The 18,181-nt window shown below is 37.1% G+C and overlaps 2 protein-coding genes and 2 long non-coding RNA genes across 22 annotated transcripts in view; 1 reads left to right on the forward strand and 3 right to left on the reverse strand.

Moving 5' to 3' along the window:
* Positions 1-272: 272 nt before the first annotated feature.
* On the reverse strand, positions 273-6,847 carry hax1 (HCLS1 associated protein X-1). 2 transcript variants are annotated; one of them, XM_057827732.1, is made up of 7 exons: positions 6,663-6,847; positions 3,493-3,722; positions 3,273-3,424; positions 3,138-3,201; positions 2,928-3,064; positions 659-764; positions 273-510 (listed from the first exon to the last, which is right to left on the reverse strand). In XM_057827732.1, the coding sequence occupies exons 1-7, from the start codon at positions 6,713-6,715 to the stop codon at positions 440-442; spliced, it is 813 nt and encodes a 270-aa protein (XP_057683715.1). In that variant the 5' UTR covers positions 6,716-6,847; the 3' UTR covers positions 273-439. The 2 variants fall into 2 exon arrangements, with proteins under 2 accessions (XP_057683715.1, XP_057683716.1); XM_057827733.1 differs by lacking the exon at positions 6,663-6,847 and adding an exon at positions 3,947-4,082.
* Positions 6,848-10,085: 3,238 nt separating this feature from the next.
* On the forward strand, positions 10,086-13,065 carry LOC130910931 (uncharacterized). Its single transcript, XR_009061943.1, has 2 exons — positions 10,086-10,663; positions 10,736-13,065. It is a non-coding gene; the product is annotated as an uncharacterized LOC130910931 (long non-coding RNA).
* LOC130910930 (uncharacterized) lies at positions 11,615-15,559 on the reverse strand. 11 transcript variants are annotated; one of them, XR_009061940.1, is made up of 11 exons: positions 15,059-15,556; positions 14,253-14,380; positions 13,983-14,120; positions 13,806-13,881; positions 13,424-13,527; positions 13,294-13,348; positions 12,485-13,176; positions 12,326-12,397; positions 12,076-12,191; positions 11,864-11,975; positions 11,615-11,766 (listed from the first exon to the last, which is right to left on the reverse strand). It is a non-coding gene; the product is annotated as an uncharacterized LOC130910930 (long non-coding RNA). The 11 variants fall into 11 exon arrangements; XR_009061936.1 differs by having other exon boundaries at positions 12,076-12,397; positions 12,485-12,556; positions 12,758-13,176; positions 15,059-15,553; XR_009061937.1 differs by having other exon boundaries at positions 12,076-12,162; positions 15,059-15,552.
* Positions 15,560-15,891: 332 nt separating this feature from the next.
* The window catches only part of ubap2l (ubiquitin associated protein 2-like), a 32,214-nt gene continuing 29,924 nt past the window's right edge, over positions 15,892-18,181 (reverse strand). For 6 of the 8 annotated variants that reach the window (XM_057828020.1, XM_057828021.1, XM_057828015.1 and 3 more), the window contains 2 exons: positions 17,223-17,420; positions 15,892-17,140 (listed from right to left, as the gene is read on the reverse strand). In XM_057828020.1, coding sequence (XP_057684003.1) covers positions 17,045-17,140; positions 17,223-17,420 — 294 coding nt within the window. In that variant the 3' untranslated portion in view covers positions 15,892-17,044. The remainder of the gene's footprint in view (positions 17,141-17,222; positions 17,421-18,181) is intronic. The other 2 variants (XM_057828022.1, XM_057828019.1) reach the window with 1 other exon arrangement.

Here is an 18,181-nt window from a genome sequence, read left to right on the forward strand (position 1 = left end):
CGTTTTAAAGAATCATCCACCTACCGTATGTAGTGATTTCAGTAATGCATCTGTCCATCATGAGAACTTTACACTGGGGGAAAACTGCTCACCTGCTGGTAATAAGCTCAGATTGCTGCTTTGTTCTCATTGGCTCGTTCGACACTGCCTTGTTTCATGCAAAAGCAGGCTATTGGCTAAACTGCAGATGAGTGTAGGATTCCACCTGGCGTGCAAATTCTAAAAACAATTTTAAAACCTTAGAATCACAAAACAACATTGTTTTACAAAGAAAATGTCAATGTTCTTTATTTTCAGTCAACAAACTATTGGGGCAATACAAAAATAAATATATCATAAACATTGGGAATTTTTCTGCGATATTACCTCACCTTGCAAGCGTCTGCGTGCAACTGACAGCCCTACAACATAAATTAAATGTTTGCGTGTTATATTAAAGTCATTTAAAGCCTCCGAAAAGCTTTGTGAAGGAGTCTGTATCATCTCCCCACATGTCTGAGAAGCGAGTGCCTGAAAGGAGAGCAGGCATTGAATTAGCACAGCTAAAATACAGTAAGCTTTACATTTTTTACCTAGCCAAAAATCCTCATTAAAGAAAAACGCCTTTTTTTTTGTTAAGGTAGGCGCATTGTGCAAAAATGCATACGCGTGTACTAACCAATTTGATGATCTGGTCCCTCCTGACCACCATGACCTCTCGAGTGGGTAACGGTGGTCTCCTCGTTGCCTCGGCCATCTCGAACCGTGCGCCGCTCTTCCATAGTCTTGTCAAGAGGCATAAAACAAGATAATGCATATTACAATTTACAAGACTGAAACCGATGACCTCTTTCCTACGGTCCTAACTGCTTTAATGTTATTTCATACTATATTTCAGAAATTAAGTCATTGGCTGCCATCGATGATCGATACCACCCCTACCGGTAAAAATGAATTGGACTGAATGAATACATTATCACTGTCAGTGGGTGTTTTTAACATATCTATTTTTGTGTCCACTAAAGAGAGGCAGGGGCGGACTGGTAATCTGTAGCTTCTGGAGGATCAGAGAACGGCCGGTGCTCTGGACGGCTGGCGGCTGCCATACATACATCACTGTTTTTATCCCCCCTATCCGCTATGATTAGATACAATTCACATCCAATCCGACAGGTGGCAGCAATGCGCCTGGCTGTTAACCGCCAATCTGATGGGAGAAGAACGAAGAAAGCAAAGAGTAGCCTACATTGGTAAAGCCTTACTCCTTGTGGAAGCAAAATAGCAACGCGCTTGGATAAACAATATGGATGGTGGTGGCAAAAAAAGAAAAGAGAAGGGTGGCGCGGAGAAGGTTAGAGAGAAAAAAAACTGAAGAAACTCTAGAGCGAAGCATCGAAATGTCACAAGTTGACACTAGGCCTGTCGCGATAACAAATTTTAGTGTGCGATAATTTATCTCATAAATTATTGCGATATGTGATATTATTGCGCCCCTCCCCATTTTTTTTAAAACCAATTTACAATAACACAGTGAGAATACAGTATAAATTAATAGATCAAGTACACCTATTTAAACGCGATAAATATTTACTCTTAAATTCAAAAATACTTTTAAGAAATCACAACTAAAAACAATAGACCATGCCTCTTGAGTAAAAGACAACAATATTAATACCGCACAGAAACACAGAATAAATTAAATGTGTTTTTCAAGAAAAATAAATAAAATTGCACTTAATAACTTAAGCATTTAGGCAAATGAAAACTTTTACCCTCATAGCTTCTGCTCTGGTGTTCCATACGGATGCAACGATACAGTTAAGTCACGGTTCGGTACGATTTTCGATACGGGGGGCACGATATTCGATTCGATTCAATTAGGGCTGTCAAAATTATCGCGTTAACGCGTGGTAATTAATTTTAAAAATTAATCACGTTAAAATATTTGACGCAATTAACGCATATGTCCCGCTCAGACAGTATTCTGCCTTTTGGTAAGTTTTGCAGCAAGGCTTTTTGTGCTGTCTAACAGCGAACTCTTGTAGTCGCTTTGCGACATTGTTTATTGTGTTCTTGCCAGTTCAATATGGCTGCACGACGTCTCGGGCTGACGCCTACATTGTAATATTGTGCTTATATGATCCTTGGACAAGATTTGTCCGTAAGTATGGTTGTTGTAAAGAATGTACATATTATGTTAGTAAGCGAAATGTTATATTTTTTGTATGAGACGCTTTTTGTTTATGTTTAGTGAACCTGTATAGCGTGCTAAGCTAACGTTGTTGCTCATGCAATGCTTGTGTACTTTTTTTTGTAGTTTTACAACGGTCTAAAGAGGACAGTGGTTTGAGGCCATTTTATTAATAAATCAGATGAAAAAGGAAGAAGTCTGATTATTAAGGCGTCGTTCACTAGCTGTCTAGCTTTGGAAAAAGTAGACGCTTCGGAGTGAGGACAGCATAGACAGATTTAAATGACAGTAGAGTGAAATGCCCACTACAGTCCTTATGTACCGTATGTTGAATGTATATATGCATCTTGTGTCTTATCTTTCCATTCCAACAATTTATTTTACAGAATATATATATAATTTACAGAAAAATATGGCATATTTTATAGATGGTTTGAATTGCGATTAATTGCGATTAATTACGATTAATTAATTTTTAAGCTGTAATTAACTCGATTAAAAATTTTAATCGTTTGACAGCCCTAATTTTGAGTAATTGTTGACTAAAACTAGACGCAATTTGTCTGAGTTTTCATTGACTAAAACTAGACAAAGACGAACACATTTTGAAATGAATAAAATTTGACCAAGACTACTTTCGTCCACAAGACTATGACGAAAATTAAAAGGGCTGCCAAAAACAACACTGCTACTACAGCACATACTCTGCGAATGCTATACTGAGTTAAAAAAAAAAAAAAAAGACAAAGAAACACACCCCGTCAGGTTTCAGCACTTTGGTGACTGTGACCGACTGAAAGAAGGACCTGCTCCGAGGCTGCTGACTTGGCACGAGGTCGGCGGGTGGTGTCAGAACTTGATCCAGACCGCCAACGGACACGGCAGAATCAAGATCTATAAAAATGAAGATTAAATCAACAACTATCTGTAACTGCTATAGTGCATTTGCAAGTAAATAATCACTCACCTTGATCTTTTTTGCACTCATCTTTTGGTGTTTTTGGTAGCTTATCCATCCAGACATCACTGAACTAAAGGCAAATAGAGTAGTTAACACATTGTAGTAAAAACACAAATTTGATCCAAAAGACATTTCATTTACTTTTGAAAACGGAGTAGAGTTTGGTAATTGTGGCGACTCCTTTCTCCCTCGTATATCACTATCGGGATATTTCAGCATGAAGTCTCTGAGGGGGTTCCCGCTAGAACCACGTTTTCCGTCCTGACGTGGCGGTGGTGCAATGCTGGGAACACCTACAGCACAAAATGCCATCATACCTCTAAAACTTTCCTAGGTACAATCTCTAAGATGCTAGCTTTACCGGATTGCGAATCCCAGTGACCCAGATGGGAAAAAATCTCCTCCATCTCCCTGAGAACGTGCCCAAACAAAGGAGGTTCTTGGATTCTCATCCCATCGGGACTGAAGCTAAAACCAAACTTCCAAGCACTGTCGAAGGGGTCCTGTCCGTCCCCCCGGAAGCTGTCATCGTAGAAGCTGTCATCTTCATCGTCTTCATCATCACGGGTCATGGCCTCGAAGAAAGGGTCCCTATTAAATCATGAAAACATTAAATTGGTGACAAATCTTCCATTTTCATAAGTTAGCTTATGAAGCACAAGGTTTGTTGACATTTTAATGTTTTTAAGAACTCAAACTGAGCTTTAATAATTGAAAAAAATTAACTTTAACGCCACAACACCGAACGTGTCGGTGGCGAAACGTTTACGCATATCATCTTTGAAGCCTCGTCACGCTGTAATTACGTTACCCACATGCCGCAGGTTGGTCTCATTTGAAAGTGCGGAAGTTGAGGTCCATACCAGTTTTTACTTGACGTTAATCGACTATGTTAAAAGGGAGCTAATGACATTTGAGTTTTATAGTTTTATTGCACTCATAAAGCATTAAAAAGCTGCATGGACCATGTGTTCCATATTTTCATAATTTCTTGTCCTTTTTCAAAACCGAAAGCAGCAACAAAGACTACATATCACAGGACAAAGGCAACCTGCAAGTACACTTTGTGCTGTGGACAGGACATTGTTAATGATCAATGCAAAATAAATCTGTATTGACTTATACTTTTATGTGTATTGGTTCAGCCTACACCGTTCAATTCAAACCTTTGTTTTCAAAAATTACTATAGAAACATTTTGGAAACTTTCAGGAAAAATGTCCGGATTTTATGAGCAAATTTAAATTGCATTATTTGAACATAAATTATATTAACACACACAATAAATACAAGCTTGTTAATCAGATCTTTACTAAAAAATAAACATTTGTCCTAAGACCACTCAACATTGTCTAAGTAAAGAAATTAAATGTAATGTCTTTGTCCAGGAATAACAAAAAAAGAAATAAAAATGGAGCCGTCCTTCAGGTAAAAAAAAAACCTTACTGCTTTTGTCCACAAGCACAGCCAAACTCAACAAAAAAATGAAAGCTCCTGTGGGTTGCTTTAAGACCACACAAATAAAATGAAACGTAAAATTGGGGAGATGGGTGTAAAACTCTGTTCACTTCATTTCTCAGTTTAATTAACGTTAACAGTAGAAAACACATACTGGAGGAAACTTCTCTCAGCAGCTACCTTCTCGAGTTTTGGAGGTTAGCAAGTTCACACAGTTTAATCTTCTGCTAATTAGCAAGTTCACACAGTTTAATGTTATGCTAACTTTGATGCAGGTCAGACTTTCAGTAGCAAAATTGGTGGTATGTTCTCCACTTCCACAAAATTTACGTCTTTTTACCTTTCTTACAGTGGCTGCTGCTGGCTGGAAAAAAAAACTTCTAATATCCCTAATATCTAATGTGTGTGTGTGTGTGTGTGTGTGTGTGTGTGTGTGTGTGTGTGTGTGTGTGGGTGGGTGGGCGGGGGGTAGGGGGGGGTCAAGTAATCAGCCAATCAAATGTGCATTTTGGAGGAAAAAAATGGACCGGCACATTCAGCAAGTAAAAAAATGTACGTGTAAGTCTGAACATAATGAAAATAATTCTCCTAGTAATGGTGGTGTCAATTACAACAATTAAAAATTAAAGTGACCTCAAATTTTTAATACATGTATAGAATTTCAGTGTTTACATAGAGCTCAGTGCGAAATATTTACAAAAGATATTTATAGTTGTTTTAATTTCAAAGGGACATCAAGTCACATTTGATAAAGATGAATTTTAAATTAATCATTTCTTTTTTTAACCCGTCCGTGTTATTTGTCCATATTCTGGCTTCTTTAAAAGTTTTTTTTCTGGGTTTCATCAAAGAAAAAGCATTGGAAAAATTACACTAGGGAGCCAATATTTCCCCAGGATAGTAAAAGCAATGACACCATGCTGCAATTTCTAACTTATGGCAAACAGGTTGGGGAGATTCACACTAAATTATTGTAATAATGCCATGTTCTGGCTCATTGACTCCCATTATCAATCATATTTTTTGATATGCTGTAAACCTGATGTGTAACAATGCATTTTCCATGATTATTGATGCAATCGCTTCTTTGGCGAGTCAAAAACATGGAAATAGAGGAATTTGTGTGTTGACAGTCTCAACACCCAAAAGTCACTAGGGGGCGCCAAAGGCCAAAACATGAATTTGCTTGCAAAGAAATTCTGTTGTTATGACGTATGGATTCATTTGGGCCTCTATGTCATATGAAATATTCAAATTAGACACATATATACATACATACAGCATAGTTTTGCTATTAGAATAATACTGCTATTAATGTCCATAGGGGGCATTAAATAAATAAATAAATAAAAACTATATGTGTAGATAGGTCTGATGCCAATGAACATTTTTGAGTGGTTGAAAGTGAAAAATATATTCATAAATGACTTAGTTTGATTCAGAAAACTGCCATTGTGTAAAAACTGGGCATGCATAAAAAATTCTGTTGTTATGACTTATGGACTTATTTGGGCCTCTAACTATGTCATATGAAATTTTCAAATTACCGGTAGACTTTTATTTTATACATATATACAGCATAGGTAGTTTTGCTATTAGAATAATACTGCAATTAATGTCCATAGGGGGCATTAAAAAAATACGAAAAATAAAAACTATATATGTATAGATAGCTCTGATGCCAACGAGCATTTTTGAGTGGTTGAAACTGAAAGTGAAAAATATTCATAAATAACTTCGTTATCACACTTGAAAGGAAAAGACATTCTTTGGACAAAATCTCAACAATTTAGTCAATATAAAATAACGTCCACAGGTTTTAAATACGACTGTACGTTAACGCACCATTCCACTGCATTACCTAACAGTCACTTTGTACGTACTGTTACGTCAGACGCGAATTATTTGTTGAAAGTATATTCCACTCGCAATTATATGGCTTAAACGAGACAAAAGTCAAGTAAAAGACACCATGGTATAAAAAGCATGTCACAGGAATCGTTAAATTAACTCACTGAAACATGTATACATGCTAGCTAAATGCTACCAAACAGCTGTCCTTCTGTCAACTCACCTTCGGCCACCGGGAACCCCGAAGAAGCCACGAAATAAATGAAAAACACTCATTTAGGTTCGGTTAACTACAAAAACAAGGATAACATAACTAATATGTGCTAAAGGCTAAGTGCGTGGAATGAAAACACCTCCGCTACCCACTGTCGTAACACGCTTTTTAGGAATTCACTGCCGTAAAGTGTTTTTGTTTTTACCGTAATGGCAGCGAGGCGTTACATGAAACTTCTTTCACTTAAAGGGAACCACGGATAAAAAGACATGTAAAAGATAAATGTTGGTACGAGTAATAATAATTTGACATTAAAACCCCTCTTAATGTTTTCGTTTTAATAAATTTTGTAAAATTTTAAATAAAAAATGAACTAGCTTTTTTTTGGTTTTTGTTTTATTGAACCATATACAAACAAAACAAAGCATTCAAGTATCAAAATCAAATACAGTACTATAGACTGATCTTAACCACATAACCAAGCAGACGATAGCAAAAACATCAACAACAAAAAACAACAACAAACACAAAAGTAAACGAACATTCAGTGAATTTCCTTTTAAAAAGACGACTTTTTAAATCAACTTAAATTGTTTAAATAAAGAAAATAGATGAAGGGCTTTCCCAGCTATCAAATCCAACGCTTTGCAAAAGAGAGAAATCATTCCTCCAGTGAGGTAAACATGGTTTCGTTTGAAAAAATCTACACTTATGAATAAAAAAATCCCCATAAGCATTATGACATTTTAAGACAAATTGTAAGTTCTTATCTTTTGATAAACACCAAACAAAATTATTTCTTCTGTCAGGGGCGTATCAACATTTTTTGATTGCAGCCAAGTCTTTAATTGACCCCAGAAGAAACTGACTACCTTGCAGTGAAAAAAACACATTATCTAAATTTTCCACGTCCACCTCACAGAAAGCACCATTATTTGCTTCAAAACCAAATTTCTATCTTAAAAATTCCTTTGTTGGGTAAATTTCATTAAAAAAAAATTTTTTTATTGCACCTCTTTTACTTTAGGAAGTACAGAAAATGACAAATAGTTCTTTCTTATCTTCTTAATCTTATGAATCTCAAAATGTTTCAAAATATATATTCTATATATATTCTTTTAATTTGGTTCGGATAATATTAATTCATCAATAATTTCCTGATATCTTGTTATCACATTTGTTATCGCCAAAATCTTGTCCCCCTATGCATAATTTTCTCAAATTTTGTGAGACTCGAGAATTTTGAATATCCTCCGTCACCATTGCTTTTACTGCCATTGGAATTTGTTAACTTTGTAAAATATTTTAAATTACATTGTATTTGGTATTTATGAATCAGAAATTCATAAATCAAGAAAACAAGAAAGCCCGCCCATCTCATCAGACCATAGGACATGCACACCAATTTGATGTAGAGTGCGGCGTATGGTCTGAGCACTAACAGGCTGACCCCCACACCCCACCTCTTCAATCTCTGCAGCAATGCTGACAGCACTCCTGTAACGAGTCACATGAGATTTTGGAGGGAAAATGACAAGCAGTACTCAATTTGGACATATAGGGATGTACGTAGTTTCTATGGGGTGTACTCACTTTTGTTGCCAGGGGTTTAGATATTAATGGCTCTATTTTGAGGGGAAAATGAATTAACTCTATTATATAAGCTGCACACAGACTACTTTTCATTGTTAGAAAATTCGAATAGATACGTTCGATCGCTTTTTCAGAGTCAACTTAGATTCACACCGTATGTTAAATGTTTTTGGAATCAATTTGTCAATGTTCCTGTTGACTAATTGTTGAGAGAAATGGTGGATGAAATGTTTTGTATTCATAAATGTGTCCTCAGTTGATGTGGAAATAATGCTCCTATTGCTTGTTATTATTGACATATTATCTTTTCGCCACAAGATTGCAGGATGGGACTTAAATGTCTAAAGTGCCACATTTATTACTTCTTCTCGTTTGACTTAGAGGACTTTGATTTGTGGGATTGCCTGTGAAGACAGCAATGAGAGAGGATGTATCCGCATGTCAATGGAAATTAAATACGCCGAGTTTTGGCTTAAAGGCAACTTATTCTCCGTCAATTCTTCCTACGAATGCAACGTTGAGCTGCAACCACCTCAACAGTAATATTATTCACAGATACTATCCTGCAAACCGCTACATGAAAAAAATTCAAGAGGGACATTGACAAAAACTGTCCATTTTGTGGAAATGATCCAGCGACAGTTCAGCACCTTTTCGGACCTACTCTTTTTCCAATCAATTTTGGAAAGATTTTTGAAAGTTCATTGACAGGAATCTACACGTGGGCATCAAACTAAAATAAAAATTTTTGTTTCTATAAAAATATCAGGAATTATAGTATTTTTATTATTAATCCACTCATTTTGTTATCAATTTCTACCTCCACAAATGTAAATACAGCAAGCTGTTACAATCTTTTCTCACTTTCATAATGAAACTGTATGCTACACAAATCTGTTAAAAAAGATTTTAAAGTGGAAAAAATAAAATTTGTGAAAAGTTAAAACATTTTTGTGAATAATTGCTTAGTGTTATTCATTGTTTTTGTTTTTTTCTCTCTGATGTGCAATGTTTGGAATGTTTATATTCCCTGGCATATTTGTTTCGTTTTTTTGGTTTGTATTGTTGATTATTCAGCTATTTTTTGGTTTGTATTGTTGTTTGTTCTATCGTGTTGTTATTGTTAAAAAAAAAAGTCACTCTATTTAAGGTAATTTAAATACACCACAAGGTGTCAATGTCGAGTTTTACATTAATAAGACATCAAGCCAATGAGTGCGTTTTGTCCCCGACGCTGTAGCTGTTTTTTTTTTTAGACTGGGCCCATTGTGATTCAAGTTCATTTCAGTGTTGTCTTTACAAGACTCTTAAAAATGGCTCCCAGCATCATAGTTTGTGTATTGTGACTAAATATTGCCATCCAGTGTATGTTTCAGGAGTTGCTAAAATGTTTAAATATAGTTTGACCAAAGTCTGAGTAAGTTTTATGTGTATTTTGCGCATCTATTTTGATTGCAAATGCCAGTCCTCTTTGCATTGTTGTTAACTGTGTGAAAATAGGGCCTCAATTGTACAGATTGAAGCACTTTCCTTCTTAGTGACATTTTTGAGAGATATATTAGTTTTTTAGTATTTACACTTCATGATACTGACGTGTGTTGTGAAAGATACAAATCTGAATGCTTGTGTCCACTCTCTCTCTGCCACTGTGGATTAAAGAAGCTACAGCCGTCAATCAAGGAAAAAAAACACACTCATTGGCTTGATCACAAATGTAAAACTCGCCACTGACACCTTGTGGTGTATTTAAATTACTACCTCACATAATTAAAGACGTTTTTTTGTTTAAGAGTGACAGGTGGAATTCTGGCAGTGGCCCTGTATGGGGTCAGATTAGTCTCATAAGTACTCGTACATACATTGTGGGATTCGTAAACACATAGCACGCGAAACACACACACATTGTGGGATTCGTACACACATAGCATGCGAACCACACGCAATTGTGGGATTCGTACACACATAGCACGCGAACCACACACATTGTGGGATTCGTAAACACATAGCACGCGAAACACACACACATCGTGGGATTCGTAAACACATAGCACGCGAAACACAAACACATTCACCAAATGTGTGTGTGAATTGTTTTACGCGCATTTGCAACGTGCTTCCAATTACAAATTCCCACTTACGAATACAAATTCCCACTTACGAATGTGTGGATCGTTTTGATACCCGTCATGCGCAACTGAGAAGAACACATGCATTTTTTTAACTGGAGCCCGTCTTCAGCCAATCAGACGTCTTCTTCTTAAACAGCCAATCACAAGGGCTGGGCTGTTTCGTTACGTCACTGCTGTGCGCCTTCAAGTCCGGTGTACTGAGTGACAAGTGACAAATGGGGAGCTTTTGTAAAAGTAGGAGCCCCGTTTTTGACAGCTCAACTCGACCGCGGGGACTATCGATGCAAGGTGTCCCGTCGAACAAATGTAGCGTACGTGTAGCATACGTTTAACGGTTTTGCCTTTCTCTGTCATTGACAGCTGAAGACGTCCCATCCATTTTGAGTGGGAGGACCTCCCATGCACTTCAAATGTATTGGATGTCAACTGGTGAAAAACTCATTGAACCGCTCAGCAGAGGGATGATGAGAGCAAGATTAGATGTCTAATACTGTACTATATGTGGCACATTTTTAACAGGCTTTTTTTCCGCTAAATAAATCTTTTTAAGATTACTTTCTCCATTTCAAGCCTATTTGAAAGTCATACTTGGGAAAATTCAGACTTCTTAATGTATGATTGTGATGTCTATGCTTAAACCAATTTAAGACCATTTTAAAAGGAAAAAAATAGACATTATAAGCCTGTTAAAAATGCTACCTACAGTGACAGTATTTAAAGGATGGTAGTCTATTACGGATATAAAAAAATATATTTTTTGAAAGACTTGGAGCAACAGAGCTTTCTTGCCAAATGAATCACATTTGATACACTTAGGATTTAGAACTCTTTCCTCAAAAAAAAAAAAAAAAAAAAATGGATGCAAGTCAACTCATGCATCTGCATGTTCCATGAGAAAAACAGGATTTAACAAGGAAAATAGATATTAGAGCGCTTATTACACATTTTTCTTTACAAATTTGGAAAAAAAAAGGTTTAAGACCTTATTTTTCACATTTTGTGATTCTCTGACAATTGCTTCATATTGCAGGCATTAAGGGGTTAAGACCTGCCACATGAATTTTACTACCTTTTTAAACACTTTTTTTTATTGCGACAAACCTAATAAGTGATCAATGATGGCAAGAGAGGATAAAGCGCAGCAGCAAATCCTCAGATCTGTTCTTTGGATGCCTTTGAAAGTAAATAGTGACATTGAGAGCAATCAGGAGTTCAATTATGTGAGGTGAGGAGACCAAGTAAGTTTTGAGACATTTTTTTAATTTAAATAGACATCTCAGACTCCCAGCCTGTAGGAGGGCACAGGCTAGATCTCCTCGAGCCTTCAGAACTTCGGGAAGGTGGGTCTGGTTGTGCCTGAGATCTCCATTGGCCATATACTCTTCCGCAAACTGAAATGGCATTTTAGGCATTCTGTTACATATCAGTGCTAAACAACAACAGCAGCAAAGTTTTACTGCAGAGACTCCGAAATCTTAAAATCATTACCTTTAATGTGAAAACCCCACAGCTACTGTTGTTCTGCTGCTTGTTATGGGCCACAGTTTTGGTAGTCCAAGTTTCTATTTGGAACTCACGGCCCGCCAACCTCAAGAAGTTCCTAATTATTGTTTTATAAGCAAAACAATGAAGATGAACATTGAACTATTAACTTCCATATTAACATAATACTAGGAATTTAAACTTTCTGAAGCGGTTACCTCCAATTCCGCAAGATTTTGCTCATATTTGTCCTCGTTACTCAAGGGATCGTTGATCACCAGTGTTCTCTTAGAAATGTGGACAATCTATAAAAGGTTAGTTCCTTTGTGTAATTCTGCACAATGACAGATTTATGTAGTTAACTTACTAATGAAATTTAACTTCTGTATGGCATCAGCTAAATTAATAGCTATATATAATACATTCCAGAATCGGTAGGTCTTAAGAAAATATAAGAAACCCACTAACCACTAAAATCCAATGAGCGCATACAGGACAGGACAGGACAAATACACTTTTTTTTTCAACAGGGAATTTCCTCTGAAGAACATACAATACCAAATTATTGTTATTTTGGGTTACTGGCGTTAAAATAATATAGCTAAATATTGGCATGAAATGGATTACCTTTCTAACAGGCTGAAATTTTCCCAAAAGCAGACTCCCAGCTACCACAGCAGAGAGTTGGTGAATGGGCTCCTGTTAAAAAAAGGGGTAACAACATTACAACTATACTCCGGCAAAAAATAAATGCATTGAGAAAAACTATATCCAGCACTTGGCTGCTGCCTTTCAATGAGGATATGCATGTATGCATCAAATACTTGCATAGCAAAATAAAAAAATTGGCAAAAGGCAAGAATCTTTGTTATTTGCTAAACACTTATTGCTCCCACTGACTTCATCAGACAGCCAGCCGTTGCCTTTTAGCGTATGAAAAGATGTGTCATATAATTTATACGGTCCAACGACAGCCTCCACCTTGCCTTGATCCTCTGCAGCCCACAGTAATTTAACTGAAAACACAACATTGTTAAATCAAAAAAGTTATTATTTACGGCACTTGACCAGATGACCATCCGGTCAAAATTATCTACTGAATAGGCCAAACCACCAAACAAATCCTGTCGGTCGTTCACCAATTTTGTAAGAGCTGTACGAAGTAGAAGGGTACAATTAGATATACATTTTAGAACACCAACAACAACTTGCCGTTTTATGTTTGCTATTTGTCCTCTCATCCAGCCCATTCGTCTTAGGATGATATGCAGCTGTAACACTCCTTTCAATGCACAGGAGGCACAAAGGTTATCGTTGAGCTGAAAAATTGATACATTGTAAATAAATCCAATTAAAAAAATAAAAAATAAATAAAAAAGGGGGAAAACAACAATGCCAAAATCCCACTGTGAAAATAATTTAATGCATTCAGATACCTAATTGACAAATTCTCTTCCTTGGTCGGACAGGATTCTTTGGGGGCATCTGTGTCTATAAACAATTGAGCAGATACGTTATGCCACTTCTGATGCTGTTTTGTTTTTTAAAGGAAAGGCCTCAACACACTTGGAAAAATAATCGGTGGCAGTAAGAATGTACTGAAAGCCATCCTTGGTTTTTGGGAGAGGCCCAGTCAGGTCTATCCCAACCAACTCCCAAACAGCAGACACCTGTGAAAGGCAAATCCAATATTGAACATATCTCTTACAGCTATTCCTACTAAATCTGAAGAGCACCATGTTTTATCTTTGAAGTTTTTAACTTAATCTGGGTAGATGGCTCCCACCTTGATATGAAGGGAACACATAAAAACCTAATTTTCACGCATGTCCAAATATTAAATACATGCGTGACATTAGACAAAGCTGTTTCCAATTTTTCACGCATGTAATAAAAACCAGAAATACATTTCTTTATTTGATTACACACGGTCAGTATGAAAATATACCTTAATGCTTTGTAATGGCTGTGTCACACACAGCCAAAGAGTTACCAGTCCTCTGACATCCGTCGCATTCAGAGACCTTAAAACAAATCGTCATGAGAAACGGGTCAGGTTAATAAGATCTGAAATAGCTCACCAAAATTAGTTAGTGACAAAATGCAGAAATAAACCATCACATACCCATCAGTCAATGTCCACCGTCATGCCATCCCAATAATTTCTGGAGTACATTGAGGATCTGGTTTTAACAGTGCCTGTGTGTGCACCAATTGAAGCCGAGTGTACTTCATTAAACAGTGATCGTGCTTCTGTTTGGGACTGGATCACATATAAACACAAATACACACAAATAACAATTATATAGCTGTATACACACACACACACACACACACACACACACATATATATATTATAAATAACAGCAACATCACAAATACTTTGCCTACTCACCCTTCAGTTTGAGCTTCTGCATATATCTTCTTAAAGCACATTTCTGAGATTCACTATAAATTAGGGAATTCACCCCTAGACATAAAATTGAAAATCTCCTGGAACCTCTTCTCCATGTTGTACACCAACTGTAAAGCACATGCACAGAAAGACAAATTTGAAAAATGACTTCCAAATACTTTATACATACACTCCCGAAAACAATGATTAGCAGTTAAGCTTTTTTGAAAAATTTTAATATATATAGGACTTAGCCTTCACAAAATATAATGGCTTAATTGGGTCACTAGCCATATGGTTAATTTCTGTATGATTTCAAGCACGAAACTCCATTAAAACCCAGGTGACCCAAATGTTTAATGCTTATATCATACAATGCTAACTTCCGTACGCTGTTAACCGGCTATAATGTAAAAAAATCTCTCTTGAACAATAACCGAATCGCCATTAAAACTTTGGCGACCAACATGTTTACTGCTTAGACGTTAACTTCATTAGGCTTTTGTCTTGCAATATCATCAATATTCCAATTCAGTCTTTCGTGTATATGTATTTGCTTACAGAGGTTAGCGGACAAAACGCACTATACAATGAATATACTTTAGAAATATTACTCCCTTCCAACGACAACAATAGAAGCAAGGAAGCTAGTGTTTACTCCTTATCATGAGACGTTAACTTCGTTACGCTTTCGTCTTGCAATATCAACAATATTCCAATTAAGTATTTCGTGTATATGTAATTGCTTACATAGGTTAGTGGTCAAAAGGCACTATAAAAAGAAAATACTTTAGAAATTTACTTACCCGCACGACAACCGCATGAACTGCGTTGTAGTCTAAAAGGAATCTCCAGCCGGACTTGAAGGCGCACAGCAGTGACGTAACGAAACAGCCCAGCCCTTGTGATTGGCTGTTTAAGAAGAAGACGTCTGATTGGCTGAAGACGGGCTCCAGTTAAAAAAATGCATGTGTTCTTCTCAGTTGCGCATGACGGGTATCAAAACGATCCACACATTCGTAAGTGGGAATTTGTATTCGTAAGTGGGAATTTGTAATTGGAAGCACGTTACAAATGCGCGTAAAACAATTCACACACACATTTGGTGAATGTGTTTGTGTTTCGCGTGCTATGTGTTTACGAATCCCACGATGTGTGTGTGTTTCGCGTGCTATGTGTTTACGAATCCCACAATGTGTGTGGTTCGCGTGCTATGTGTGTACGAATCCCACGATGTGTGTGTGTTTCGCGTGCTATGTGTTTACGAATCCCACAATGTGTGTACGAATCCCACAATGTGTGTGTGTTTCGCATGCTATGTGTTTATGAATCCCACAATGTGTGTACGAGTACTTATGAGACTAATCTGACCCCATAGCCCTGTGATGTCACCGCCCTGCGAAGTCAACAACAATGGCGACCTATTGGTTAAAATAACTTTACAAATTGGATAAAAATGAAAACATCAAGAGGGGTTCCAATATCAATAATAACTTGTACATCTTTAAAGAACTACAAGTCTTTCTATCCGTGGATCCCTTTAACTACCGATAATACATTTATCAACTGTTTTCATTGGTCAGTATAATTTAACATTTGTAGGCCACAGCAAAAAAAAAAAAAGTGAGACTCCTTAAGACATTCACATCCCCAAAATGATGAAAATGTCTTTGTCCTTGTTTATTAATATTTATATATTTTACAAAATAAAAAAGGAAACAAAAACTCTAATAACAAGATCTGCAAGGAACCAGGAGCAAAGCGAACAAACAGGCACTACAGTACTTTTTTTGTTTGTATGTACAAGACAAGTTATCCCATTTACAATTGTTTTTAATGCACAGTACAAAAAAGAATCACTGACAAAAACAAACAAAACTCAAAAGTACAAGTCTGTCCATCAGTATTGGATGCTGGAAGGTTTCCTTTCAAATGTGCAGGAAAGGGTGGTGGCGCATGGAGAGGTCTACTGAACTGAAAGACATTACTGGATTATTAACATTGGAAAGGGCATTGGGGTGCAGATTGGCTTTGGGAAGGATCCTTTAATAACATGTCAAAATATTCAAATGGTAACAGTAACTGTACATGTGTTTTATACACTATGAAAAGTCTGTGCTAGGCAAAAAAACAAAACAAAAGCACAGTAAACAACCCCCCCCGCCCCAACTTGTCTTATGTGTACAAACATGCACGCAACCACATGACAAACATCCTCACTCCAAGCCAGCTCGCTTATATATTTATATATATATATTTATATTTAGTAAAAAATAAACTTCACAACTCTAACAAATTTTGAGAATTGTTTCTTCCAACTTAAAAAGGACATAAAATAAGGGATCTGGGGAGAAACCAAACAGCAATCAAGCAAATGAATAGTTAGCGCAGAAAGGGGTGGAATAGAAAAGAGCCCCTCTCCATCGCCACCATCCCTCATTACTTCAATCCTCCCAATTAGTTAAAAAAAAAAATGTGTAGGGGTGTAGAGAATACATCAACATATAGAACCGTACGGGAAACATTCTTTTAAAGAAATAATGTTGTGACATACGCGAAGGGTCGGTGCTGGGTTGAACACAAAAATTTCCCCAGACACTCAATGTCACGTTATGTTTTTCTAACCATTCATTCCCCCCCGGCACATACTCGTTGAGAGATGCGGCGGGGAATTCAGCAGGAGTTAACCTTCTATACGGAGTTGGGTGATCAGGATATGATGAGCCCTGCCCACTCCCTCCTTCACAGCTTTTGTTAGCGAGAGAGGGCGTCCGAGGCTCTGATGTCAGCTGCTAGTTGGCCCCCCAGTTGTAGCTATTATACGCAGACTTGTTAATCTGAGACTTTTGCTGAATGGATGCAGTCTGATTGCGCTGGCCACTGCCGCTCTGGTCACACAGAAATGAGAGAAGGGTGAGAATTGAGGATGGATGACTAGAATGGGAGAGATGAGAAAGAAAGCAGAATCACTTGTGCATCCTGCTGGAGGTGGTGGTGTAGGATCTGGGAGTGGGGCTGCTGGTGCGGCGCCAGGATGTGCATGAAAGGCGCCGGGGCATAGCCCGCGGCCGCCGGCGCGTTGATTGGGCCGCCGCTACCCAGAGCCGAGGGGAGGCTGAACGACGCTGTGGGCGTGCCGGTGTGGAAACCCTGCTTCTCAAATGACTGCTGAAAAGAAGAAAAAACAGAAAAGGGCCACATTAAAGGGACTTGTAATTCTTAAAAGATCAAAGTTATTAAGGGTTAAATTAGTGCTGCAACGATTAATCGATTAACTCGAGTATTTGATTAGAAAAAAATACTCTAATTAAATTTTGTTGCCTCGAGTATTCGTTTAATTAAAGTGTTTGGATTTAGTTTTATTTATTAAGGTGGATACACTGCCCTCTGGTCTGCCTCTTTTCACATGGCTGAATCCAACTGCTCCCTGTTAAGACCAACGTAAGCTAAGTTTTTGTTTGAGCAAATGTTTTTTAATGTATTCATGATTTTGTTTAAAGGTATAATTAGCCATTTTTGGGGGGAATATGCGTCTGAGCCATTTGTTTAGAGCATTGTAAAAAAAAAAAAAAAAAAAAAAAACTAGCATTTTATAGCATTTCAGCTAGTGGACTTTTTCTATGTAAGTTAGCGAATTGTTCTTTTGTTTTACATAGATCTTAATTTTTAAAAATTTATACTGTTTGAGGTGTTTTAATTTTTCATGTTCCTTATCCGATTACTCGATTATTCGAACTAACTAGTCCATCGATTAATCGACTACTAAAATATTCGATAACTGCAGCCCTAGTTAAAATAATTCGATATTGAAACCCCTTGATGTTTTCACTTTCATACAATTTGTAAAATTAGTTTAACTAGTAGGTCGCCGTGGTTGTTTACGTCTCAGGGCCTTGACGTCACATGATTACCCCGCCCGGGCTTCCAGA

This window comes from Corythoichthys intestinalis, chromosome 22 (genome assembly GCF_030265065.1).
Source record: "Corythoichthys intestinalis isolate RoL2023-P3 chromosome 22, ASM3026506v1, whole genome shotgun sequence".
Lineage (NCBI taxonomy): Eukaryota > Metazoa > Chordata > Actinopteri > Syngnathiformes > Syngnathidae > Corythoichthys > Corythoichthys intestinalis.

Bases quoted from the DNA above. Each gene is read 5' to 3' on its own strand.
- hax1 (XM_057827732.1), bottom strand. From the start codon at position 6,715: ATGAGTGTTTTTCATTTATTTCGTGGCTTCTTCGGGGTTCCCGGTGGC. The intron at 3,723-6,662 runs GTGAGTTGACAG...ATGATTTAATAG, and splicing joins GGGGTTCCCGGTGGCCGAAG to GGACCCTTTCTTCGAGGCCA. The intron at 3,202-3,272 runs GTAAATGAAATG...ATTTGCCTTTAG, and splicing joins ACTCTACTCCGTTTTCAAAA to TTCAGTGATGTCTGGATGGA.